Here is a 26,968-nt window from a genome sequence, read left to right on the forward strand (position 1 = left end):
GCTAATTTGATTATAATTTATAACTTATTTAAAAACTGTAACGATTGTGTATCAACTTTTATCATAGGATGCATAAATCATGGGACTGACTACGTTTGGACATAAATGTCTTACATCAGACTTACGTTCAAAATCATCCATTGAAATTGAATTCCTGAAACGCTCGCCTTATTTTCAATGCCCTTAATCTCTCTCTGTTACAATCTTCCATCAAAACTTCTGGCTGTAAAACCGGAAATTCGGCATCAATTTTATTAATTGTCCTAGAACAATTGTTTCCAGAAAATTTTTCCGTTTGGGAATTACATTTATCTAAAATCAATTTCCTTTTTATATTCTTCTTTGCGTCCAGTAACTTTTTCCTCTCACCCAGACGTTCTATAATTTGTGGTAACACTACTGATTTCTCGTAAATATTCGGGCCCTTTATGAACCCAATCTTTTCACTATCGTTCACAACTACGCGGCGTTTTATGAAGGCTTTATTATCTTTTTTAATTGATTGCAAGATAGGTATTGCAAGTCCATTTGTAATAGGAACAATCGGGGGTCTATTTTGATCGATTAAAATCGATTTTATATCCTTAGTGTATCTTGTCACTGAATCCGCTTGGAAAAGATTACGTTTCGTTAAGCTGCTTTGGTTCTGTGAACTCTGTAGTTTTAATTGCGATATTTTATTAAATATATGATCATCGTAGAAGTGAAAAGTATTATTTGCTTGAGGGGTTTGAGTAAAAGTCGTTGCTTGGTGTTGTGGATCTAGACATTTGGAATTAACTTCACAATTTTCTTTGGTAATTATTTCCAGTTTAGGTATTGCGATCGTTGCTATGTTACCAATTGGGTTCTGGCATTCAATGCTCAAAGTATTATCACCTACAGTATCAATTGTATCTTTGGATAGTGTATCGTTTTCACAAACAGGTTCTAATTTAAGAAATCGCGATGAAACTGCTCTATCGAAAATGTCATCGAATGTCCTTGTATACGGTAACGTATCCTCGCTTTTGTCCAAATCAGATGAATTTGGTGATTCGAATGCGTCACTCGTCGAAGATTCTAGAAAATCGATGGTATTCTTATCGTTTTTCAAAACATGTTGAGGGCTCACGTATAAATTTTCGAACAGATCAATCAAAGTGAATTCCGTTTTCTTGACTTTGTCCAAATAAGAGCCGTTTAAGTTTAAATCTGTTTCGATATTATCTTCATCAGTTTTAATGTCGATCAGTTTACCAGTCGCGACGTTATTTCTATCGACTGTTTCGACTTTTATAGGCTCCAGAATATGGTAAGGGTTAAAGTTCTTTAGGGCTGGTATGCTTTTCGATTCACCGTTTAATTCGTTGGAACTACTCCACATTCTGCATCTGCAATGATATTTATTTTATGTTTATCCTGATCTATACTAATATTATAAATGTTAAATTAATCTGGGGGCACGGCAGTGCCCAAGCCAAGTCTCGAGCAAAACGGGCACGGCCGTACCATCTTTTCTCGAAGCGTTTCGCGACTGTTCGGCCCCCCTATATCTTCGACGTGGTCAAAGCTAGGACTTTAGGTTCACAGGTCACAACAGGTCTCGTCAGTAATATTTGCACATAATTCCAGGCAACAAGCAGCTTTTAATTTGTGTTTAACTCATTGCCAAGTCACTATAATTATAATATAAAGAAAACTATTGATACAATTACTAAATGTTGATTTATAACTACAAAATAAATTGAATAGGACTTGGCTTCTATGAGATCTCAAAACTTTTTACGATGGAAAGACTGCATCGAGAGATTTGGTATTTTTTTTACAGTTAATGTCATTATTGGGATTCAGTTTGTCTGTCGCTCTATCACTACCAAACGAATCAACCGAATTTGATGAAATTTGTTATTAACTTGAACTCCAAATAAGGACATAGGCTACTTATTTGCTTAACACGTGACAACCAACCCCTGAAACGCGAACGAATCTGGCAACAACTAGCTTTGAATATTGAAGATGTTTTTTATAAATAACAGATAGACTGGCGAATGAGATTCACTATCATTATTACATCGTATAAAACAAAGTCGCTTACCGCCTTATGTCTCTATGTATGCTTAGATCTTTAAAATAACACAACGGATTTTTATGCGTTTTGTTTTAATAGATAGAGTGATTCGATAGAAAGGTTTCTGTATATAAATACATGGATGATATAGTAAAGAAGCAAAAATTGTCTGTAGTATATTAAGTATCAGTATTACACCCGTACGAAGCTGGGGTTAATCGCTAGTCAATTATAAATCAAATAAAAATAAACTTTATTCAAGTAGGCTTTTACAAGCAGTTTTGAATCGTCATTTTACAATCAAGTGACCATCAAGTTACCACCGGTTCGGAAAGTAGATACTACCGAGAATTACCGGCAAGAAATTCAATAGTTACTCTTTTTTAACATTTAAAAAATACAAAGTCATGTTAGTTAAATACAATTATTTAAATTAACATATCCTGCTTGGAAGTCAATAGGGATTAACTCCACGCTTTTTTATCATCTATAAAATCTTGTATCGAATTATATGCTTTTCTACCAACGTATTTTTTACAAACGATTTGAATTTACGACAACAAGAATAAGCTATGACATTCGTGGTATTTCGCTTATTGGACTCGGTTGCTGTTATAACGACAGTTTGTTATTGAACAATCACGCTTTGTTACAAAACATTACTTAGATACTGATAACATTTACCATTAACTAGAATTACGAATGAGTTTTACGACACACAAAGTTGCTTAACGTTTATAAATAAAAGTAATTATTAGTTTTATTAATGAAGTCGTTAATATAAATGTCATAATATTATGTATGAATCTCATTTAATAACAAATGATTAATTGTTGAGTTATTATCTACACATATAATAAAATTGAGAGTGTCTGTTTGTAATATTATTAGCCATTTTTTACTCAATGCATATGTATGAATGTATACACGGTACATATACCGAAATAACATTTTTTGTCTGCTAGTTTGTTCCGGCTAATCTCTGGAACGGCTGGGCTGATTGTGACATTCCTACCTACTGTCTACCTACTGTCCTATATGGATCAAAGTGTTGGGCCACAACAGGGATGAATAAAAGGCAACTGCGTGTAACGGAAATGAAAATATTGAGAGGAATATGTGGTTATAGCCGAATGGATAGAGTAAAGAATTAGTACATAAGAGTACATAAAATGATTGTTTGAAACAACCCTTTTAGAAGCTTTGAAATTTCAAATAAACAATTTAAAAAGTTGTTTCATTCTTTGCTTTAGATTCTTACTTGATAAATATTAATCAGGCTTCAAAAACTAGCTAAAATAGTTTGACGTAGTAGATAAATGGTCCTTATGCTAAGGACTTAATTTTAATAATCATTATGTAAATAAATACCAATTAATTAACGAAATGAGTTAATTACTTAATTAATGTTATTTTTTTTTTACAACATCCACAGGCTTGCAGATGCCCGTGACTTTTTTTACATTTTATTTTAAACATTTTGGCGTTTTATATTTTATACTAAACATCAGCAGATCTTCGTTGGATATTATTCTTGTCGTCTTCTTGGGAGACGTGGCCCACACTGACATTTTGTTTTTTTAATATTTTAAAATAATATATACATAATCTATAATAAATAATATATAATATAATATATTAATGTTATAGAGTCGAGATGGCCCAGTGGTTAGAACGCTTGCATCTTAACCGATGATTGCGGGTTCAAACCCAGGCGAGCACCGCTGATTCAAGTGCTTAATTTGTCTTTATAATTCATTTCGTGCTCAGCGGTGAAGGAAAACATCGTGAGGAAACCTGCATGTGACAAATTTCACAGAAATTCTGCCACATGTGTATTCCACCAACCCGCAATGGAACAGCGTGGTGGAATATGTTCCAAACCTTCTCCTCAAAGGGAGAGGCCTTTAGCCCAGCAGTGGGAAATTTATAGGCTGTTACTTTACTTTTTTTTTTACTTTTACTTTACTTTATTAATGTTATTAGAACATGACAAATCAAGAGTACTTTTATGAATGCATGAATAGATAATTTTTTGATTTTACCACTAGCAGCTTTCAAGTACGTATTATCGATAAACAATTGATAATAATCTAAACGCAGGTATTAATCACTGATTCATTTGTAAGGTCTGTCTGATAAAAATTCCAATATGCATAAAATTTATACAAAAAGATGCATCATGTTTCAGATGTTTATATAATAATATCTTGGATTTAATAATTTATATGTGTGTAAGTTGATTTTGTAGTGTTGATATTGGGGACTAAATTAATTTTTTATTATTTTAAAATTGGAATAGCCAGCTAGTTAATTTATAAGCAAGGGGTGGGTATCACCAATGTTGTAAAAAAAAACAAACACAACACACGCACACACACACACACAAAAAAAATGCAAAATGTTCTTAAATGACTAAATTCACAAATAAATTTGTAAAAAAAAAACAATACAATTGATAAACTTATTCTGTTTTTAAAATCAAATAAAAATAGCTAATCTAACTGTTATACCATAATAATATCTTTCATAAAACTTTTGAATAGAGAATCTAATTCTATTATTTTTAAAAATAGCTGCGCCCCATGGTTTGCGCCAGCATTAAATTTATATATAATAATCCTAAAACCTAACAATAGTAACGGAAGTTATACAACTGATAATGTTTATACATAGTACAAACTAGATTATACAGTCATACTTTATATTGAAAAAACCCAACATATATGACATCTCTTGCTATGTACTGTCCTAGCATTTGGTCCCTAATAGTAAGTGGTCACTGTATATAGACATATATATCAGAAATATTAATAATTCAGATATACTACCAATATTGTGAACCTGTTGTTGCTAGTTTTTATTAACATAAGAATTAACAACATTAAATGCTTAAATATATATACAAATATGAACTAAAACTAGTTACTGTATAAATCTTGACCGAGTGGAATGGTGGCAAGAATGTTAGCAGCATTTCCCCGTTGAATCACAATTCCGATCCTCTGGGCAAAAAACGAACCAGCCCTCCTGTCACCAGTGGAGGCAATGAGGCGAGGTGTTATATTGTGAACTAAGATGAAACAACTTGGCTTACTCAGCCTACAAATAGGAACACAATTTATGATAAAGATCATTTTATGGCTGTTGAATATCTATAGAGTGGAATAAATCTACCATGATGAGTTTGTATCTATATACAATCATTTAAAGCATATGGTTTTTTAATAAGCAAATTTTAGCATGCTTTATATTTAACAGTTAAAAAATAAAAAAACTATACATATGTATTGATTTTAATGTATTTTTTAATGTTTTCTGTTATTAATAATTAATATGAAATACAACAACATACATCAATGTTATTTGGGAAGTTTTTGAATAGTAAAGATATGTAACAATTGAAATTAGAATAAAAAAATTATAGAAGAGATCTAAAAAATTCCATGTTCATATCAATATTACAAATGAATGGATACATTAATGGTACATAATTATTTATCTCATAATTATTTAGTCTTAAAAAATATTCATATCTTCACTTAAGATAACAAAAAGTGACAAATTATAATTTTCACATAATATAATTAGTTTTTCTATTGCCTTTCGTGAATCTCAACAAAACTTTTTTTTTTTGTAGCAAAGGAAAACTTCAAGCATCTTTATCATTGCGATAAAAATCACTTAAGTATCTGTCAATAAACAAATTATTTATTATTAACTAATAAATTAAATCTAAAATATGTATAAAATCTTAGTACATTATTATGTTGTTTAATAAAATGCGAGAACACATAATAATTGTACAGTTTAATATTCTTTACAATATAAAATCACCGAAAACTTACCTATTTAAAACAAGAATCAGTTTGAAAGTTAATGCCACAGATGTAATTAAGCGATAGAATATATACAAAATCGAACCAACTTCTAATAAAATTTTTAAACTCAAAAGAAGTACAGAATTTAAAACTTTTAAATCCAAAAAGAGTTAGCCTAGCTTAGAGGTTCATAACTGACTGAAGTGAACTGAACTAGAGATTAAAATTTTGTAATTTGAACTTAATTCATAATGTACCTATTAGGCTATAAAATGTTTGATTTAAATTTCAATCATTTCATATAATATTTTATATATGTATATGTAAAGTAAATTCTAAATAATAACAAGTGTTGCTAGATTAAATAGCACGAAAATTAAAAAGACTGCGTTTTTTAGTTCCTAATTTTTTTGACATCCTAAATTTTCTTTTTTTTTCATGTAGGTATTATAATTTAGATCAAATGGACTAGTGTCAGTGTGTAATGATGACTTGAGGATTATACTTTGATGTGTAGGCGAAAAAATTTTGCTTATTTTACTTAGTAAATTTAAACAGAAGTAATAAAATTAATGTACTATATTATATTAATTGCGAAAAATAAAGTGTTAATTACTGCCATCAGTATATATTATGAGTTAAAAATGTTTTTTTTACTAACAAAAGTTGAAAATAATACTTAATTAGTGATAGGCAAGTGTGGCAGACATTACTAATAAGAGCTAGATTTCTTCCACTTATCTATTGGATTTTCCAAGCTTACACACCATTATGTCTTATTTGCTTTACTTTTCTTATTTGGAAGCCATATCGTACAAATTAGTTAATACATTTTTTAAAGTAAAATTAAAATAACCAGTTATGATTTCTTAACTACATACATCATACAATGCAAGCGTCTAGTGTAGCATTAATTTATGGTTTTTTGTTTGAATAGTTTTGTGTTTCGAGTTATTTGTGGTGCATTTAATTTATTTTTAATGAAGTCACCACATTTCTCTAAAAAAATTGAATATTACTTGGGCACTGTCTCTAGCACACAATGTGCGTTTCGGTGTTGCAATATAAAGTCATACACATTGCAAAACATTATTTTAACTCTAAATACGAAGTCAAATTAATTTTAGTAGTTATTATTTACTTTAGAATATAAAAAACGCTTCATATTTATTTTTGCGCAATTAATTTTGGTACTTTGAAAATGTTAAACATTTTTTATAAAGTTGTAGGAATAAAACGCTTAAATGTCATCGAACTCAAGTTTGCAGCGACTGAATTTGCAGAAACCTATATACAATTTTTTTTAAAAACCTTTAAAAACAATTCGTTCCTAACAGACATACATTTTTTAAAAAAAGTATTTCTCGTATTCGGTTTAGAATACAACTTTCTGAGTTTATACATCGGTGATTTATGCTAAAATTTGAGATTTTTAAAATTATGCTAACAAGAAAGATTGTGTGTTAATATGATTTGTTTTACTTGATTTTATTTGTAAATATCGCTTAAATATAAGTAATATTGAAGGTAAGATCTTTAAAAACTTTTTACTTTAAAATATAACCTCCTTAAAATTCAAATTAATCTTTTTTAAATACGAAACCACAAGTAATGTTATTATTTTAATGCAATATATAATTTAAGATTTAAACCATTATTATTAAAATAGACAATAATAATTATAATAAATAAGAACACTTGAACAAGAATAATAATATTAGGCAGTTGCAAAATTTTATTTATTATTTAAGTGATATACAAAACTAAAATAAATTATTGGTAACATTGTTATCAGTTCAGTTAATTTAAGTGGTCACAATTTAAAATCATTGATTGATATTGATATGTTACTGTCTTGTTATTTTATCACTCAAACTGCACAACACTTTATTTTTCATAAATACATTTTACTTTTTGACATTTAATAATAATATTATTGAAAACACTTACTAATTCATTAATGGAGGTATCTTTTGTCATATTATTCAAAAAGAATCATCTGAGACAATAACATATTTGTAGAATATAATAGATTTATTAAAACAATGAAATATCTGGAGTTGGTAACGGTTGTGTTCCTCAATTGGTTACACTTACTCTATATACTTAAACAATTAATACACAGTTTTATGTCTTCAATCTTATATTGATAGAAATTGTCACTTGTATAGTAAATTACTATTTTCAATTGAATGAGTTTTTTTTCTAATTGAGTTGTGCAAAAGACTTACATTCTTGGTAAGGCTTTGTGCAAGCCCGTCTGGGTAGGTACCACCCACTCATCAGTTATTCTACCGCCAAATAACAGTATTCAGTATTGTTGTGTTCCGGTTTGAAGGGTGAGTGAGCCAGTGTAACTACAGGCACAAGGTACATAACATCTTAGTTCCCAAGGTTGGTGGCACATTGACAATGTAAGGAATAGTTAATATTTCTTACAGTGTCATTGTCTATGGGTGACGGTGACCACTTATCAGCAGGTGGCCTATATGCTGGTCTGCCAACCTATACCATAAAAAAAAAATTAAGCTATCATCACAAAGAACAAGTTAAAACAACTAAATTTTTTGTGTAACATGATGACTAACCCCCTAAAACAAGTTATATCCACTTTAATTTTACTTCCAAAGTTCAGATAACATTGTAACCAATATAAAATTCCATAGTTTCACCAATCTACAATGAATACCATGTATTTTTCAAGATCCATAAAATAGATATAATATTAAAGATAACATTGCATCGATTAAAAGTCAAAGATGTGTATTCCACTTAATTCCGGTGTGTATTCTTCTAGATATGGATTCGTCTTGCACACGCTTCACAGCAGCTGAGGGCGGTGCTCGCTTAGCAGCATGTGCCGGTACAAAGAACATACTGGTCACCGAGCATACCTCATTCATATCAACGAGTGTGTTGATGGAACATGCGTTCAAAATAAGAGGGTAAGAATACATTTTTCTAAAGATACATATATATGTTGAGATACAATGATATTCTAATAAACAGATATGTTATATCCATACTAAACAACAGAAAAATGTGTGCCGCGCCGGTGATCGTTTATTTTACATTTCGTTACAAGTAAAAAGGATAGCTTGATAAAAACAATAAGAAAAAGGAACAACTAGATGTTTTAATTACGCAAAACGTATTACTACATAATTATGATGTATTATAACGTATTACTACGTAAAATGATTAAAGGCAAACGTCCCAATTGGGACGTTTTCTAGTCTTCACTTTTTGCGCGTTTATAACATATCTGTTTACTAGAACATCATTGTTGAGATATGAGATAGCATTACCATGATGTCAGGTCTGTAATTTTTGTACATGGCCATTCTCAAGAGATTTATTTGTTCTTATTAGTAAAAGTTAAGTCAACAGCCTGTAAATTTCCCACTCTAAAGCTAAGACCTCCTCTCCCATTGAGGAGAGGGTTTGGAACATATTCCACCACGCCGTTCCAATGCGGGTTGGTTGAATACACATTTGACAGAATTTCTATGAAATTAGACACATGCAGGTATTCTCATTCTCATCTATGTTTCTTTCACCTCTCAAGCACGAGAGGAATTATAAACACAAATTAAGTGGTGCTTGAACCGGCAATCATCGGTGAAGACATTTTTTAACTTTGCCATTTCGTAAATTAAAATCGCTTGTAAAAAAATACATTGGTAAAAAAGGCATATTATTCGATACAAGATTTTATAAATGGTAAAAAAGCGTGGAGTTAATACCTGTTGAAATAATTGTATTAACTAACATGACTTTGTATTTTTTAAATGTTGTAAAAGAGTAACTACTGAGTTTCTTGCCGGTTCTTCTCGGTAGAATCTACTTTCCGAACCGGTGGTAGCTTCACCTAATTGTAAAATGACGATTCAAAAGGGCTTGTAAAAGCCTACTTGTATAAAGTTTATTTTGATTTTGAATATGCATGCGTTCTAACCGTTATCTCGCACGACCTGACGATAATAGGCTATTTGACTATGCGAAAAATAAATTGTGAATTATTGGAATCAGTGTATATTATGAGCTTAAAAGTGGTTATTTACTAAAGTAAAAATAATAAATTTATTCAAAAGTCCATAAATAAAAATGCAAATATTCAAACGTTTGTCACGTGACACAAAACGCTTTTGATTGGCTGGGCTTATGATGAAGTCACTTTCTTGCAAACTTTGCTTTTCTACTATATGTACCACAGATTACAATACAGCAAAGTGACGTCACCGAACCCATTGCAGCGCCATATTGTCCAAGTAGCGTTTTCGCGCGCTATTTAAATATGGAATTTTTAATATGATATTTTTCGGCAAATATGTACTAGAAAAGAGTCGAGATGGCCCAGTGGTTAGAACGCGTGCATCTTAACCGATGATTGCGGGTTCAAACCCAGGCAAGCACCGCTGATTCATGTGCTTAATTTGTCTTTATAATTCATCTCGTGCTCAGCGGTGAAGGAAAACATCGTGAGGAAACCTGCATGTGCCAAATTTCATAGAAGTTCTGCTACATGTGTATTCCACCAACCCGCATTGGAACAGCGTGTCGGAATATGTTCCAAACCTTCTCCTCAAAGGGAGAGGAGGCCTTTAGCCCAGCAGGGGGAATTTACAGGCTGTTGTTGTTATTGTTGTTGTATGTACTAGAAATAAAAAACACAACTTCTATTTATATTGTATTTGTTTTTTTTACAGGTTGTTGTCTAAGGGTTGCAAACGGTCAGTGTACGTAACGAGAGCGTCTCGTATCGAGTGCACTGCTCACGAGCTGGCGATACTCACAGATCTGTCCGTGACGAAAGCTCGTGTGTACGACGACGTTGATGATTGGAAAGATACGTTGGAACACAAAGAGGTATATACAGAATGTCTCATATGCTTTGTAGAGTAAATCTGTATTTATAAATTAGTATTATAAAATCTTTATTAACATAAGAATTAACAACATTAAATGCTTAAATATATATATACAAATATGAACTAAAACTAGTTACTGTATAAATCTTGACCGCGTGGAATGGTGGCAAGAATGCTAGCAGCATTTCCCCGTTGAATCGCAAAATAAAAAGTATTATAAATGTGAAAGTAACTCTCTCTGTTTGTCTGTCGCTCTTTCACGACCAAACCGCTGAGCTGTCTCCAAAATTAGAAAAAAAATATCTATGAAGCTACTAGACCGATTTTGATGAAATCGACACTGCTGGTAGAATTTTATAATAAACAAATAATAACTAAATAAATATAAGACAACATCACATATTACTCTGATCCCAATGTAAGTAACTGAAGCACTTGTGTTATGGAAATCAGAAGTAACGACGGTACTAACACCCAGACCTAAGACAACATAGAAAACTAATGGTAATCTACATCGACTCGGCCAGTAATCGAACTCGGGACCTCAGAGTGGCGTACCCATGAAAACCGGTGTACACACCACTCGACCATGGAGGTCGTCAAAATTCAAAAGTTACATATATAAGACATGCACATTTTAGTAGAGAAATAAGAGGTTCATAAAGTGATGTAAATAAAGACATTTTTACTACAAAATATATCGAAATATTACTATGTACAGTCGGGATAAGAAAAGGTTCGTCATTAAGATCTATTTTCGTGTGCTCAGCATGAGCGATAATCTGCTTTACCGATCGAGAGTGACATATTGCGTCGCAATGATTCGATGTTTAGATTCAAAAGGTTTTAAGAGTTTAAGACTTGATAAAGGAATTAATTTGAAATCAGACGAAGGTTTTCTTACTCTGACTGTACACCATATGTCTTCAAAGAAGTCAATCAGTCATTCTGTAGTATATTTCGCATCAGTATTGCACCCGTGCAAAGCCGGGTCGCTAGTGTTTTATATACTACAGATATTCTACCACTAAATAACAGTTCTCAGTATTGTTGTGTTCCGGTTTGAAGGGTGAGTGAGCCAGTGTAACAACAGGCACAAGGGACATAGCATCTTAGTTCAAGTTGGTGGCGCATTGACGATGTAAGGAATAGTTAATATTAATTACAGCGTCATTGTCTATGGGCGATGGTGACCACTTATCAGGTGGCCCATATGCTCGTCCCCCAACCTCTTCCATAAAAATATATACTATATTAAAAGATATATATCAATTACAGGTACTCGTGTGCACTTCGATAGTCATAAGAACTATACTTGAAAATGGACTGTTGACTGTAGCGGACATAAATGTCTTGATAATTGACAGCTGTCATTTGATATTCAAGGATCAAAATCTACAATATGTAAGTTGATTTTTATTCAATATGAATTTGTGGCTTTTTTGTGTAGTGAATATTAACCCAGTCAAAACTAGAGTTTGAAAGCTAGAATATCAATTTTAAGAGGGGGAAATGGGAGGGGTAATTTCGTATGAATTGTGCCCATACAATGTTAGTTATGTGTAAGTTGGCAGTAAAGAAAGAGGTGGTTGAATACTTTAAAGTACTTATCGTGGATGGTAGGGAATAAGGACTCACGCACACGTGGGAAGCCGCAAGAGGGGGGTGGGGGGTGGTCAATCTTGCAGCTGCCTTGCTAACCTTTAAGGAAGAAGTCCAAGAGTGGTTGTGTGAGGCAGAGAATTACTTAAATATCGCGCTGTTGTGGATTGTCGAAAATCAAGGTGGTCGAGTCTTTACTATATAAGAGCTGAGATGACCCAGTGGTTAGAACGCGTGCATCTTAATCGATGATTTCGAGTTCAAACCCAGGCAAGCACTACTATATACATATGTGCTTAATTTATGTTTATAAATCATTTCGTGCTCGGCGGTAAAGGAAAACATCGTGAGGAAACCTGCATGTGTCTATTTTTGTTGAAATTCAGCCACATGTGCATTCCAACAACCCGCATTGGAACAGCGTGTTGGAATATGTTCCAAACCCTATCCTTAATGGTAGTTTGAAAACTGAGTTTGAAAACTTTGATGCGGTTTTTTAAAAAATAGAGTGATTCAAAAGGAAGGTTTTGGTGTATAATACATGTACAAAATATTAAAGAAATAAGAAAAATTCTGTAGTATATTTAGTACCAGCATTGCACCCGTGCGAAGTCAATAGTAATACCATTTGTTATGTTTTAGGTGATGAAACTCTACAAGGAATGTGATGAAGAAATTAGACCGAGGATCCTCGCTCTGACCTATCCACTTTTCACGGCACCCAACACAGGCGACAGCACAGACCCTGTGAATATAGATAAAACAGAAATAGATAAAGATATCGATGATAAAGATAAGGATGTGGAAAGCGATGATGACATTGAAATAGCAAATGATAATGTTGATGATTTTGATATGTATGAGAAGCTGGAATGGAAGATATGCGAGCTGGAATCGGCGCTGTGCTGTGAAATGGATCTGGCTGAGGATATTGATGGTGGGAAGCGGTGAGTTGGTGATGATGATGCTTTATGTACAGTCGGAGTAAGAAAGGCTTCGTCAGTGTATCAAGTCTTAAGCTCTTAGTACCTTTTGAATCTAAACAGAGAATTATTGCGACGCAATACGTCACTCTCGATCGGTAAAAAAGCAATTTTTTTTATGATATAAGTTGGCGGACGAGCATATGGGCCACCTGATAGTAAGTGATCACCATCGCCCATAGATAATGACGCTGTAAGAAATATTAACTATTCCTTACATCGTCAGTGTACCACCAACCTTGGGAACTGAGATGTTATGTCCCTTGTGCCTGTAGTTACACTGGGTCACTCACCCTTCAAACCGGAACACAACAATACTGAGTACTGTTGTTTGGCGGTAGAATAACTGGTGAGTGGGTGGTACCTACCCAGACGGGCTTGCACAAAGCCCTACCAACAAGTAGCAAACTATACTTTATTCAAGTAGATTTTTACAAGCACTTTTGAATCATTTATCAATTCTATAAGTGAAGCTATCACCGGTTCGGAAAGGATTTCGCTCATGCTGACAACACGAAAATAGATCTTAAGGTGACGAACCTTTTCTTACCCCGACTGTACATGCGTATAGTAAATAAAAATTGTTAGAGCTAGCCCAGCCAATATTTCTATCTCTCTCTGTTTCTCTTTGTCTCTTTTATCGTCAAGTATATATGTATGACACGAATTAGATGTAGCATCGGAAAATGCAATGGAATTAAATTAAAACCGATTACTGCCGATTTATTCAACCAATAGAAATAGCTCCCTATCGCGCCATTCGACGCTATTCGTCGCTATAGATTCACGCGTCAGAGAAAGCAAGTCCATGTAAATCGACGCGTCAAATTGACGAATATATTAGGTCATATGATATTACAAGTTGTTACGTTTGTGCAAAGATCATATTTACATGAGAAATAAATATTGATACTTCGGGATAGCGTACTCAATTCGGATGTGATCGGTTTTACGAATTTTGCCGATGCGACATCTAAGTTGTGTCGTACTTATACTTACTCTTCAGAACAACAATAAAGATCTTTTTATTTAATTATTCTTAAGATTACCAACAGAAATACTAATAGTAAAATATTAAAAATGTATATAATATTAAAAAGATTGTAATTTTTTTTTTAAGGGCAATGCATAACATACATTAAATATTACTTACTTTAAGTTATATAAGATTATTTTATTATATTAATATTAGCATTGTTTTGTTAACCATAATGATTAACTATTAAGGTAAAAAAAAATGAATGAATTAACATAATTGTTATTTAACTAATAAAAAAAAATACTTAAGAAGGCGTGTCCAAGTAAAATTACTATCAACGTGTATTAGTATGAGTGACGCTCGTGCTTACAGGATACCTTAGTGTGCGTGACATTAATAAGAGTAGAGACAGCAAAACAATACAAAATAGATTATTTTATTAATTTTAAATGTGGTGGGTTATTATTAGCGTTTGGAGGTAAGTTATTTGAGGAGTGGGTGGTACCTAACCAGACAAACACTTGCCATACCACCATAATAAGTTTTATACTATGATACGATGTTTTCCAGTCTCTCAGCGACGGCAACGAGGCCGAGGGAGCTGATAATCGAATACGGTCCCCGGGACTCGATGGAAGCCCTGCCGGAGGCCTATCTGGAGCTGGAGGACTATATGAAGGAAACGGTCAATCACGCTCTGCAATTTATAAATGAACACAGGTATATGTTCTGTATATATAATTAGTTAGATAAACTATTTTTTTATTTTAGTTGTGTGTGTGCGTGTGTGTGTGTGTGTGCGTGCGTGTGTGTGTGTGTGTGTGTGTGTGTGTGTGTGTGTGTGTGTGTGTGTGTGTGTGTGTGTGTGTGTGTGTGTGTGTGTCGGTGTGTGTGTGTATGTATGTCGAATATATGGTAGTGTGTGTAATGCTTGTTTTGTATTAATTTAATGTATTTGTATACAGTATAGAACAAAGTCGCTTACCGCTGTCTGTCCCTATGTATGCTTAGATATTTAATACGCAACGGATTTTGATCTGGTTTTTTTAATAGTTAGAGCGATTCGAGAGGAAGGTTTTTGTATATAATACATGGAGAACATAGTAAATAAACGCTGATATTTTAGTAGTTTCTAATGTGATGTCATAAATAAATCAATTCTGTAGTATATTTAGTATCAGCATTGTACACGTGTGAAGCCGGGGCGGGTCGTTTGTACTTTCATAAGAAGGGGTTGTCGATATTGCTTCAAATATAACTCAATAAAAAAATATTTTTTCAAGTAGGCTTATAAAAGCACATTTGTTCACTCATAAAGTATTCTACTGTCTAATAAGAGTACTCAGTATTGTTCTGTCCCGGTTTGAGGGGTGAGTGAGCCAGTGTAACTACAGGCACAAGGGACATAACATCTTAGTTCCCAAGGTTGATAGCGCATTGGCGATGTAAGGAATAGTCAATATTTCTTACAGCGTCATTGTCTATGGGTGATGATACTTACCATCAGGTGGCCCATATGCTCGTTCGCCGACATATAGCATAAAATATATATAGTTATTGATTACAGATACGATCCAACGGAGATATATGGTGAGGATATGTATGAAGAGTTTAAGAACATACCGGACCCCACAATCGAGCCCAAGAATATATTTACTGATTTTTTATATGTTCTGGAACAGTTGGGTGAGTTATTTATATAATATTATAAATGTGAAAGTAACTCTTATTGTGCCGCTCTTTCATATTAATAATAGCACATCCAACATTTAATCTGGAACGAAACAATACACTAGGCAGGGCCTTGTGCAAGACTGAGGCAAATTAAAAAAATATTTAAATATTTTAAACTGAAAATTGGAGTATAGCAAAATAGTGTTCAAAATACTTCACACAAAGAGTGGGTCCAGCTGTGGGATTAAAAGTGATTATATACTTTTTTTTCGTGTCGTGTCGTGATGGCCTAGTGGTTAGAACGCGTTAATCTTAACCGATGATTGTGGGTCCAAACTCAGGCAGGAACAGGAAACCTGCATGTGTCTAATTTGATGAAATTCTGCCACATGTGTATTCCATCAACCCGCATTGGAACAGCGAGGTGGAATTTGTTCTTAAACCTTCTTCTCAAGGGGAAGAAAATTTACAGGATGTTGTTGTTTTGTTTTTTAATGTGTATGTATAATTTTCAGGGCCCTACGCAGCTGATAAGGCTGCGATATCACTATTGACTAAGTTAGAAAAGTTGAAGATCAAAGTGCCCTACGAGAGGCACTTTCTTCTCTTATGCCTGTGCACGTCTGTCTTCGTAAAGATCAGATGCTTCGCGGATTTAATGTTCTCGAAATGCGCGTCCGATTGGGAGAAAATAACGATGTTTTCGACCCCAAAAGTCCTCCGATTGGTCGAAATTCTGGAGAAGTTTCAGCCATTGGACAATCAGAATAACACGAAGACAAATGACAGTTCAAAATCGAATTCCAATCGATGTATAGAAGAAAACGTTAAACTGAAAGAGGAAACTTCAGACGGATCAGATACTGAAAGCAAATTACAGGCAGATAACAAAACAGATGAAAATGATTCGAAACGAGATGGAAATGTACCAAAAAATGAATCGTGTGATGTAAAAAGATCGAAGACGAGCGAACTCTTGAATGAGATCGATAAATGTGACTTTGTAACGCTCGGTAATAGGATCGAGGATAGAGTAAATACATACGAGGCGAATTTGAAGGATTACGACTACACCGAGGATGTGAGTTTCGATAAAGTGGCGAATAGTGATAAGCAAAGTGTGAAGTGTGATGATGTGGCGAATAGTGAAAAGCAAAGTGTGAAGTGTGATGATAGGAATGCGGTCGATGGTAAGGTCTTTGGGAAGCGCTTCGGGCACCGCTCTCGAGGGCGCGGGAGGGCGCTGCGAAGCAATGCTGCGAAGTTGCTGCAGATGCAGCAGAACCCTGACGCTCTGTGCGGCATCGTGTTCATGAAGGAGGCTCTGATGGCCAAGATCATGTTTATGATGATAGCGGTGAGTGTTATGGTGATCACTGAATCGAGTCCTAAGACTTTAGTTAGCGGCTTAAAAATATTTTTGGGCTCTATAAAGAGTCCTTGGTGGTAGGACTTTGTGCAGGCTTTGTGCCTGGGTAGGAAGCAACCTACTCGTCAGATATTCTACAGCCAAATAACAGTACTCGTATTTTTGTGTTCCGGTTTGAAAGGTGAGCCAGTGTAACTACAGGAACAAGAGACATAACATCTTAGTTCAGAGTTGATGGCGCATTGGCGATGTAACAAATGGTTAATATGACCACTGTCACATGGAGGTGACCACTTACCATCAGGTTGCAGTACGATGTCATGATAGCACTGGTTATTCTTCCGTGTCTCAGACATCACGTAAAGCATAATGTTGTCTTAAATTTTCGCGATGATTACACATTTAAATAAAACTATTTATAACGGATGAATCGCGTATATTAATTATTTTTAAACATCCCGACGTTTCGAGCACTTTGCAGTGTTCGTGGTCACGGGCAGACTGACACTGCAAAGTGCTCGAAACGTCGGGATGTTTAAAAATAATTAATATACGCGATTCATCCGTTATAAATAGTTTTATTTAATCATGTAAAGCAGTTGAGCGTGCGCTTGATATCTTTCTCCTCTTCGGATTATGAGACGGAATAGAGAATACGCTTGTGTGGCAGATATTTGCACACTATGATATGTCCTTCATAATTGGTTGGTCTCGTTTGTGACCGAAATTGATCATTAAGATTGGTCATCAAGATATCCAAGACAAAAAATACCCAAGAATAGCTAATGACAAAATTTTCTTTGTGAATCTTAACTGATGATATGAGCACAAATTAATATTCATGTGCTTAATTTGTGTTTATAATTCATCTCGTGCTCGGCGGTGAAGGAAAACATCTTACAACTTCATAGAAATTCTGCGACATGTGTATTCCACTAATCCGCATTGGAACGGCGTGGTGGAATATTTTCCGAACCAATTCCTCAAAGGGAAAGTCCAACAGTGGGAAATTTACGGCCTGTTTTTGTTGGTGTTACATAGTCCGTAGGTATGCTATCAGAGTCTGTGTGTGCACTCTCCTTGGTTGGGTATGTGTGGGATCTAATAACATTCGGGCGGGGATGTCGCTACAGATAGTCTGTTCACATAGGACATGTCCCGCAGTCGCCCGTCTCTGTCGCACCTGTGTGCGCAGTACTGTGCCGATGAGGGGCCCAATGGCAGCAAGAAACAAGAGGATGTGCTAAAGAAGTAAGTTGACACTTTGCTATGTATTCCGCAGACATTTTTAACTTTGCCGTCTAGTAAATTCAAATCGTTTATAAAAAATACATCGGTAGAAAAGGTGTATTATTCGATACAAGATTTTGTAGATGATAAGAAAGCGTGGTTAATACCTGTTGATTTCCAAGCAGGATATTAATTTAAATAATTGTATTAACTAAAATGACTGTATTTTTTTAAATGTTGAAAAAGAGTAACTACTGAGTTTCTTGCGGGTTCTTCTCGGTAGAATCTACTCTCCGAATCGGTGGTAGCTTCACTTAATACAGTTGTTAAATGACGATTCAAAAGTGCTTGTAAAAGCCCACTTGAATAAAGTTTATTTTGATTTTGATTTTTTGATTTTGATATTCTCTCGGCCGCCCACGGCTTCTCTCGCGTATTAGTATATAAAAGATAAAATATAAAAGACAGATATATGGTATCGCGGACTTTTTGTAGAAACAATTAAGACGAACCAGGTAGCCATACATTGTTTTTAATTTTAAGCAACTGTTTAGCCAGCGCATGCAAATAATTCTGTCTTATGAGGTATTTTTTTCCAACTTGCTAGACAAAAGTTGTGATAGCTCGGTTAGTATACATGTTATAGACACGATTTATAGCCTATAGCACTCAGGAATAATGTAGCTTTCTGCCAGTTAAAAAAATTTTAGAATTGGATTATGAGTTCCAGAAATTACCCCCCTACATACAAACTTACAAATTTTACCTCTTTATAATATTAGTATAGATATTATCTGTACCATTAAATCATCATTCATCTGTTGAGGAGGGGTAACAAAATATGATTGACATTTTGCAAAGTTATTTTAATATCGAGCTATCACCATAAGTTGCACATTTTAGTTTAAGTTGTCACAGTAGTTACTCTTTTTCAAATTAAAACATTTAATAAATATGTATCAACGAATATTAATACCCAGCTTTTCTATCATGTTTGTAATCCTACCTATATATTTTGTTTTTTTTTTTAACCTCATTTTCAGCTAAGAAAACGATTTATTTTCTCAGGTTCCGTATGCACGAATGTAACCTGCTACTGGCGACCTCTGTGCTGGAAGAGGGCATTGACCTCCCGAGGTGCAATCTCGTCGTCAGATGGGATGTGCCGCCTTCGTAAGTCTTTTATTAATAAAAACTAGAGGCGCTAACAGACACAATGAAATCAATTAACTATATCTAAGTGTAATCAATTAATTAATATTATATAAAATACTATACGATAGAAAGAGATAGAGAGATGAGAAGGGGGGAGGGGCTTATGATCGATCGCCTTTATGGCCTTGGATTGGCGCGATGCTATTGGACGAAATTTGTTCCTTTTAAACGCGACAGATGTATAATTAAGAGCCGAGATGGCCGCGTGATAGGAACGCGTGCTTCTAACTGATAATTGCGGGTTCAAACCCAGGCAAACACCACTGAATATTCTTGTGTTTATAATTCATCTCGTGCTCGGCGGTGAAGGAAAACATCGTGAGGAAACCTGCATGTGTCTAATTACATAGAAATTCTGTCACATGTGTATTCTGACAACCCGTATTGAAACAGTATGTCAGAATATGTTCCAAATATCTCCTCAAAGGGAGAAGAGGCCTTAGTCCACCAGTGTGAAATTTATAGGCTGTTTATGATGAATTATACACTATATAGACTCGGTAGCGAGTATCTGGAAGGTGTGAACCAATCAGCGCCACCTACTGACGACCTCTGTGGTCGAGTGGTGTGTATGGTCCCGGGTTCGATTCCTGGCCGAGTCGATGTAGATTACCATTAGTTTTCTATGTTGTCTTGGGTCTGGGTGTTTGTGGTACCGTCGTTACTTCTGATTTCCACAACACAAGTGCTTCAGCTACTTACATTGGGATCCGAGTAATGTATGTGATGTTATCTCATATTTATATTTATTTATTTACCGCTACCTACCCAATACCCACCGCCCCCTACCGTGTGGTCGCCCCGCAGCTACCGCTCGCACGGGTTGTGTCGCGGGCGCGCTCGCGCCAGTCGCTCGGCGGTGGCGCTGCTGGCAGCGCGCTCGGACTGCGCCCCCCTGGCCCACAACCTAGCTGTCTACAAGGAGCTCGATCAGGTACGGCGCTCCGACGCGAGCGAGCTGGTGACACAGCTGTGTAAGACTCACTAAGCTGTGACTATGCGACTACCTCCAAAATTAGAATATGCGCATGGTAATAAATGCCAGTAGCATTGGAGATGTAAGAAATGGTTAATATTTCTCACTTCAATTTCTATGAACGTTGGTTTAACCAATATTCGCATACCCATTTCATAAATGGATATGTTATAGCATCAAATTTTGTCAAAAAATATCTGTAAATGAATTTCGATACAGATAAAAAATCAATATCATTGTATTTTGTTCTATTTTTAAAATATATTATGGAATAATCACTACTATCCTCAGACAATTTTTTGACTCAAACAAATGTATTATTTATTGTATTTTTTTTTTGTAATTATAAGCAGCAATGCTGTCAGCAATATCTAGTGAAGCTTTAATTATGAATTCAGCATAATATTGTAATATACTTTACTTGGTGGTAGGGCTTTGTGCAAGCCCGTTTGAGTAGGTACCACCCACTCATCAATTATTCTACTGCCAACTAACAATACTCAGTATTGTTGTGTTTCGGTTTGAAGGCTGAGTCAGTGTAACTACAGGCACAAGGGACATAACATCTTAGTTCCCAAGGTTGGTGGCGCATTTACGATGTAAGGAATAGTTAATATTTGAGGTGGGCCCATATGCTCGTCCGCCAACTTATACCATAAAAAAATATACTATCTTGTTTACATAACTATATTGTTTCTCAGTTAATAACAAGGAAATGTGGCTGTGGGATACAAAACGAGCCATCAGTGGAGGAAGAGAATCATGCTGATACGATATCACCAATAATAAAAGCATATACGCCACTAGAACTAAAGAGAGACGGAAATAATGACACAAATAAACCTATAGATAGAATTGATAGAAAAGAAAACAATATAGAAAGTGAAACAGCAAATACAGGAGATTTAAGTGTTAATTGTAAAATGAAAGATGCCAAAGATAATAATGATTGTGAAGCTAATGATCATTACAATGATAATAATGAAACTCTAGATGTCAATGATGGCGCTGTCAATGGTGATTTAGATAATGATGCATCAGATGACATTTCTAAAGCTGATAGAGATGTGAAATTGGAGAAGAGTCACAAAACGCTAGACTTCAGAGAAGACAGTTGTGATGTAAACGATACGAGTTTTAAATGTAATGTTAAATATGATTATAAAGTTACGAGTGATAGGAAGAGTGAAGAACAAGCCGCTTTCGTCGATCTGAACACCGCCATTGCTCTCATCAATCGGTAAGTTTGGTATTTAAATAAAAATTTTAACTAAAAGAAAAACCGACTACAAACAAGACACTATTTCAAAACAAATGAATGTGCACTTTAAAGTAGTAAAAATAATTGCGTATTCAACATTTTTAGAGTCCTAAGTAAAATGAAATTATAACTAAATTTGAACCGATAATTATTGTTTAAATATTGACAAATATCCAGTGTTTAATCATTTTTAAAAAACAAAAGAAAAAAATAGATATTTATTCATACTTTTTTTTAAATAAATTTTTGAAGTTGCATTTTTGACAAATTTTGAAAAAAGCTGAAAAACGTGATAATTTAGAAATAGTTCCCTTTTGGATTATGCATATGGGGGTTAAAATTATTGCAAATAGTCACCCCTATCACCTCTTAACGGATATACGTCGAATTACTAATAACCCTGTATATATGTGCTTAATTTGTGTTTATAATTCATCTCGTGCGGTGAAGGAAAACATCGTGAGGAAAATTGCATGTGTCTAATTTCATCGAAATTCTGCCACATGTGCATTCCACCAATCCGCATTGGAACAGCGTAGTGGAATATGTTCCAAACCCTCTCCTTAGTGAGAGAGGAGGCCTTATCCCAGCGGTGGGAAATTTACAGACTGTTACTGACTTGTTCTAAATAATCATATATTTCCAGTTATTGTGGCAAGCTACCCTCAGATACGTTTACGAGGCTGACGCCCCAGTGGTGGATGGAGGAAGTCCAACTGCCGGACAGGCGCGGTGACGTCAGGACTGCTTATATATGCACACTAAGGATGCCGCTGAACTGTCCCATCAAGTATAACATTGTTGTAAGTATGTTTAATTATATTGGGTAGTTGTTTTCAAGAGTGATCACAGGGTTTGGGGCGGGATACGGCACCATAGACCACATCTATACTGTATATAAATATAATATATGAGACAAGATCTTCTTGGTGGTAGGGCTTTGTGCAAGCCCGTCTGGGTAGGTACCACCCACTCATCAGTTATTCTATCAAGTCACAGTACTCAGTATTGTTGTGTTCCGGTTTGAAGGGTGAGCCAGTGTAACTACAGGCACAAGGGACATAACATCTTAGTTCCCAAGGTTGGTGGCGCATTGGCGATGTAAGGTATAGTTAATATTTTTTACAGCGTCACTGTCTATGGGTGATGGTGACCACTTACCATTAGGTGGCCCATATGCTCGTCCGCCAACCTATACCATAAAACAAACAAAAACAAACACATCACATACATTACTCTGACCCAAATGTAAGTAGCTAAAGTGCGGCAGATTATATAGAAGTCCCATGATTATAATCGGCCCCTGTGTCTTGCATCCGTGGACTATGAGCTATGTCCAGCAGTGGACAAAAACGTTCTGATGATGTGATGTGATATGTGATGTTTGGGTAGTGCTGTCTATGTGTCTGAAGATAAGGTCCAGGGTTCCATAAGATCAGGTTGCGTGCATACATATCTATTGGTATTTCAAATTAAATTAAAATAAATTCCCAATAAGCTCTTGTGTTTTGATTTGTCATTTTCTTTAAAATTACGCAACGGATTTTGATGCTGTTTACGTTTTTTGTATATATAAAATCACTGATAATTTTGGAAATTGCACCCGTGCGACGTCGTGGCGTCTCGCTAGTTATTATTATAACATTCTCTTACCAAGAAGGGAATTTTGACAAAGTTCCTTCTACATAACGGAACGGGAAAATATATATTGTTACTTGATAAAAAACTTCTTAACTATGTACAGTCGGGGTAAGAAAAGGTTCGTCCCCTTAAGATCTATTTTCGTGTGCTCAGCATGAGCGATAATCTGCTTCACCGATCGAGAGTGACATATTGCGTTGCAGTGATTCGATGTTTAGATACAAAAGGTACTAAGAGCTCAAGACTTGATAAAGGAATTAATTTGAAAACTGACGAAGGTTTTCTTACTCTGGCTGTACATTGAATCGACACACTTATATTTGAGTTGCCCATATATCACAAAGAAGTTTGTATTGTAAGTTTGAAAACACTTGTTTCCAGGGTCATCCTATGCCAACCAGAGTCTTAGCGAGGCGTATGGTCGCCTTACAAGCTTGTCGGATCTTGCACAAATCCGGCGAACTGGACGACCAACTCATGCCGATCGGTAATACATGAGAATTAAATATACATTATATTTATAACGGTCTAAATTAAACACTAAATTAATAAAAAAAAACTTTTATAAGTACACTAATTACGTAGGGCTGCCGTTGAGGATGCAGAATGAAACCGAACGAATTTAACTTATACGTTTATTTAAATAATTTAATTTAACAATTAATTATTTCTAATTTATAATATACGTGACAGTCTGTTCGATGTTAGAACAAAAAGTGAAGTTCTGTAGTCTGAATTACATATTTATATACGAAATCGGTAAATCACTGAATGGTCCCCACGGTATGGTGATTCTTGGTAGCGCTCGATGTTCGGGAGGTCTTGCGAAACAAAGCAGCGACGCTGGCAACAGGTGGTAGCTTCAAGGAATGCATGGTGTGATTATTTCTCACGGTATGGTAATTCTTGGTAGCGCTCGATGTTCGGGAGGTCTTGCGATTATTTCTTAACAACTCCCTCCGCAGGATCAGCAGCTATTTGGAGACTTTTGTCGAAAATAGTGCTGATAGAGACATAGGATCTCTGGGGCTGTCCTGGACTTCTTGTGTTCTGGTTGCCTCATTGTCCTTCTGGTTGGTATTTCTTAAATGCATACATTTGCGACGAATGAGGACGATGCTAATAGTGAGTACTGATGCACCGATGAGTAGGTAGACAGGTATAGTCGTGTGATAGAGCGTGTCTAAGTTCGACAATTCCAAAGTCACTGGTTCTTGAGAGGCAATCCTGGTATTGGTTGAATGTAAGTGAGTCAAATCTATACTGTTCAATTTCAAGATGTTCTTCGCTGTCGCTTTGTATGGATCTTCATTACTATATTCTATATTCAACATTTTCAAAACTTGTCCTTTTACTTGATCATGGTGGTTAGTGATGGTGAAGATGGACGTTTGTAGAGCACACCCTTTAGGTATTTCAGCTAGATAGCTTCCGAGAAGGTTTTTGTATTGATCTTGAGAACAGGTTAAATGAACTTTCGTTAAGTTGGGAAAGCTCAGAACATAGTGACGATCATCCAATTGTTCCATGGCTTGAGAAGATAAGATTACTGGAGTAACCCGACAGGTTTCATGGATATGTTGCTGGAGTATAAGATGTTGAATGCAGCTCGTTTGCTCTCCATAGTGTCGGTTTAAGTTGTCCTCGCAAAGATGACCGTGACTGTACTTCGGACATTCTGTCTCTATATACAGTAGATCTTTCTCGTGAATTGCTACGTATGGATAGGTAGGGATTATAATTTTATCATTACTATTAGGGGCTAAGGACAATTTGTAAAGGATGTAGTTATTGGGATTCATGATTGGAAACTTAATTACCAAGATTATATCATTATCTTTATAATAATATCCTAATCTTAATAGATCTAAATATTCCCTAAAATTAATATCTAGCACTACATTTGAATTGTATAAACCTTTTAGTTTATTTAACATAACTATATAAGTGTCGTAATCGAGAACGGAATAATGGATGCTTTTAGCTCTTATGAATGCCAATAGATTCTGTAGTTTTGACAACTCTTGTGACAAATTGTCTATGTCATCACCTAGTATTGTAAGTAGCTGGGCTAAATGAAAATACTTAATTGCATCTTCTTCTTTCCTAACATCATTATCTAGGATGGTTTTAATAATGTTCTCTATTTTCCTCTGGTTTTCTACTATCCTATCTGTAACATTTGAACTCTGAGATGCCCACTGCTTGCTTAAACTTATTTGATGATTTATTTCAATGGCTAAGTTATTTTCGTTCTTTTGTAGAATAGCAATGGCATTTTCGTACTTTAGTGCGTCCGTATAATCTAAATTTCCGGAGATACTTTTGATTATGGAACCAAGACCGTTAACGAGGCCTCTTTTTGAACGTTTTCCTTGAAAGGTTAACAGTTGCTCTGACATGTCATTTAATTTCGTTGCAAGAAATTTGATATGCGGGGCGTAAAGTAACGAAGTTTTATTATTTAAGTCAGGTGCTAGGTTGCTTAACTTCTCTCGAACGGATTCTAACCTATTTCGCACATTATTTAAATTTATAATTTGAACAAAAGAATGGAAATGGGAAATTATTCTAGTAGGTCCTAGGTTGAAGGGGAGAATACCCGGTCCATTTTTTAAGCTTTCAAGTGTTATCACGTCTGCTTGTCCCAGCTTCAGGATCTGAGCCAGCATTAACGCGAGTAGTGTTTTCTGTATCCTGTAACAAACGAGCACTATTAGGTACCCGTTTCAGGCGCGACTTGGGTACGGGTCCTCTCTTTCTCTTTGTATAAATATGTATAGGTAAATCTGTTACAACCGTATCGTTCGTATAGCGGGCAGCTAATTTCTGTCTATTAGCTAGGGGATTTCTGACATAGATTCGTTGATCAGGTGCATATGTTTGCTCAGGCTCGCGATTTCTATTAATGTTCTCGGTTATTTCAGTACGACGCTGAAGGGCGGTTTCATTAATGATTTCGTATACCTTTAACATTCGCTTACGGTGATCTAGTATATATTCCTGCAATAGGTGCTCTGTTATATTCATGTCTAAAGGATCTCGCGGATCTAAATGACCAGTAATTATTTCTATTGGGCGACATTTCGTGAAAGAATGGATTGAACTATTATATGCCATTACAGCGTACGTCATAAGGTTGGTAACGGATTCATTGCGGTGTTCTAATTTTAAGATACGCAAGTGTTCGAGTAGGGTATTATGAAAGCGTTCTATCATTCCATTTTCATTGGGTGTATTGGGGCATATTCTATGATGTTCAATTTTGTGTAATTTAATGAATTCAGAAAATAGTT

General features: G+C 35.0%; 2 protein-coding genes across 8 annotated transcripts in view; one reads left to right on the top strand and one right to left on the bottom strand.

The window, feature by feature from the left end:
• LOC124542326 (endoribonuclease Dcr-1-like) overlaps positions 1-26,968 on the top strand; it is an 83,438-nt gene that overhangs the window by 8,711 nt on the left and 47,759 nt on the right. For 6 of the 7 annotated variants that reach the window (XM_047120292.1, XM_047120295.1, XM_047120294.1 and 3 more), the window contains 13 exons: positions 8,669-8,816; positions 10,581-10,740; positions 12,021-12,146; positions 12,987-13,291; positions 14,877-15,026; positions 15,874-15,992; positions 16,496-17,337; positions 18,500-18,600; positions 19,648-19,752; positions 20,602-20,728; positions 21,472-22,010; positions 22,678-22,834; positions 24,054-24,159. In XM_047120292.1, the coding sequence (XP_046976248.1) occupies positions 8,671-8,816; positions 10,581-10,740; positions 12,021-12,146; positions 12,987-13,291; positions 14,877-15,026; positions 15,874-15,992; positions 16,496-17,337; positions 18,500-18,600; positions 19,648-19,752; positions 20,602-20,728; positions 21,472-22,010; positions 22,678-22,834; positions 24,054-24,159 (2,983 nt within the window). In that variant the 5' untranslated portion in view covers positions 8,669-8,670. Of the gene's footprint in view, positions 1-7,126; positions 7,399-8,668; positions 8,817-10,580; positions 10,741-12,020; positions 12,147-12,986; positions 13,292-14,876; positions 15,027-15,873; positions 15,993-16,495; positions 17,338-18,499; positions 18,601-19,647; positions 19,753-20,601; positions 20,729-21,471; positions 22,011-22,677; positions 22,835-24,053; positions 24,160-26,968 lie in introns of those variants that run through there. The other variant, XM_047120297.1, reaches the window with a different exon arrangement.
• Positions 11-6,146, bottom strand: LOC124542329. The gene is made up of 2 exons (XM_047120299.1): positions 5,899-6,146; positions 11-1,373 (listed from the first exon to the last, which is right to left on the bottom strand). The coding sequence occupies exon 2, from the start codon at positions 1,364-1,366 to the stop codon at positions 134-136; it is 1,233 nt and encodes a 410-aa protein (XP_046976255.1). The 5' UTR covers positions 1,367-1,373; positions 5,899-6,146; the 3' UTR covers positions 11-133.

This window comes from Vanessa cardui, chromosome 30 (genome assembly GCF_905220365.1).
Source record: "Vanessa cardui chromosome 30, ilVanCard2.1, whole genome shotgun sequence".
In the NCBI taxonomy this organism is placed as follows: Eukaryota; Metazoa; Arthropoda; class Insecta; order Lepidoptera; family Nymphalidae; genus Vanessa; species Vanessa cardui.

Excerpts from the sequence above, each read along its gene's own strand:
- LOC124542329 (XM_047120299.1), bottom strand. The coding sequence starts at position 1,366 with ATGTGGAGTAGTTCCAACGAATTAAACGGTGAATCGAAAAGCATACCA.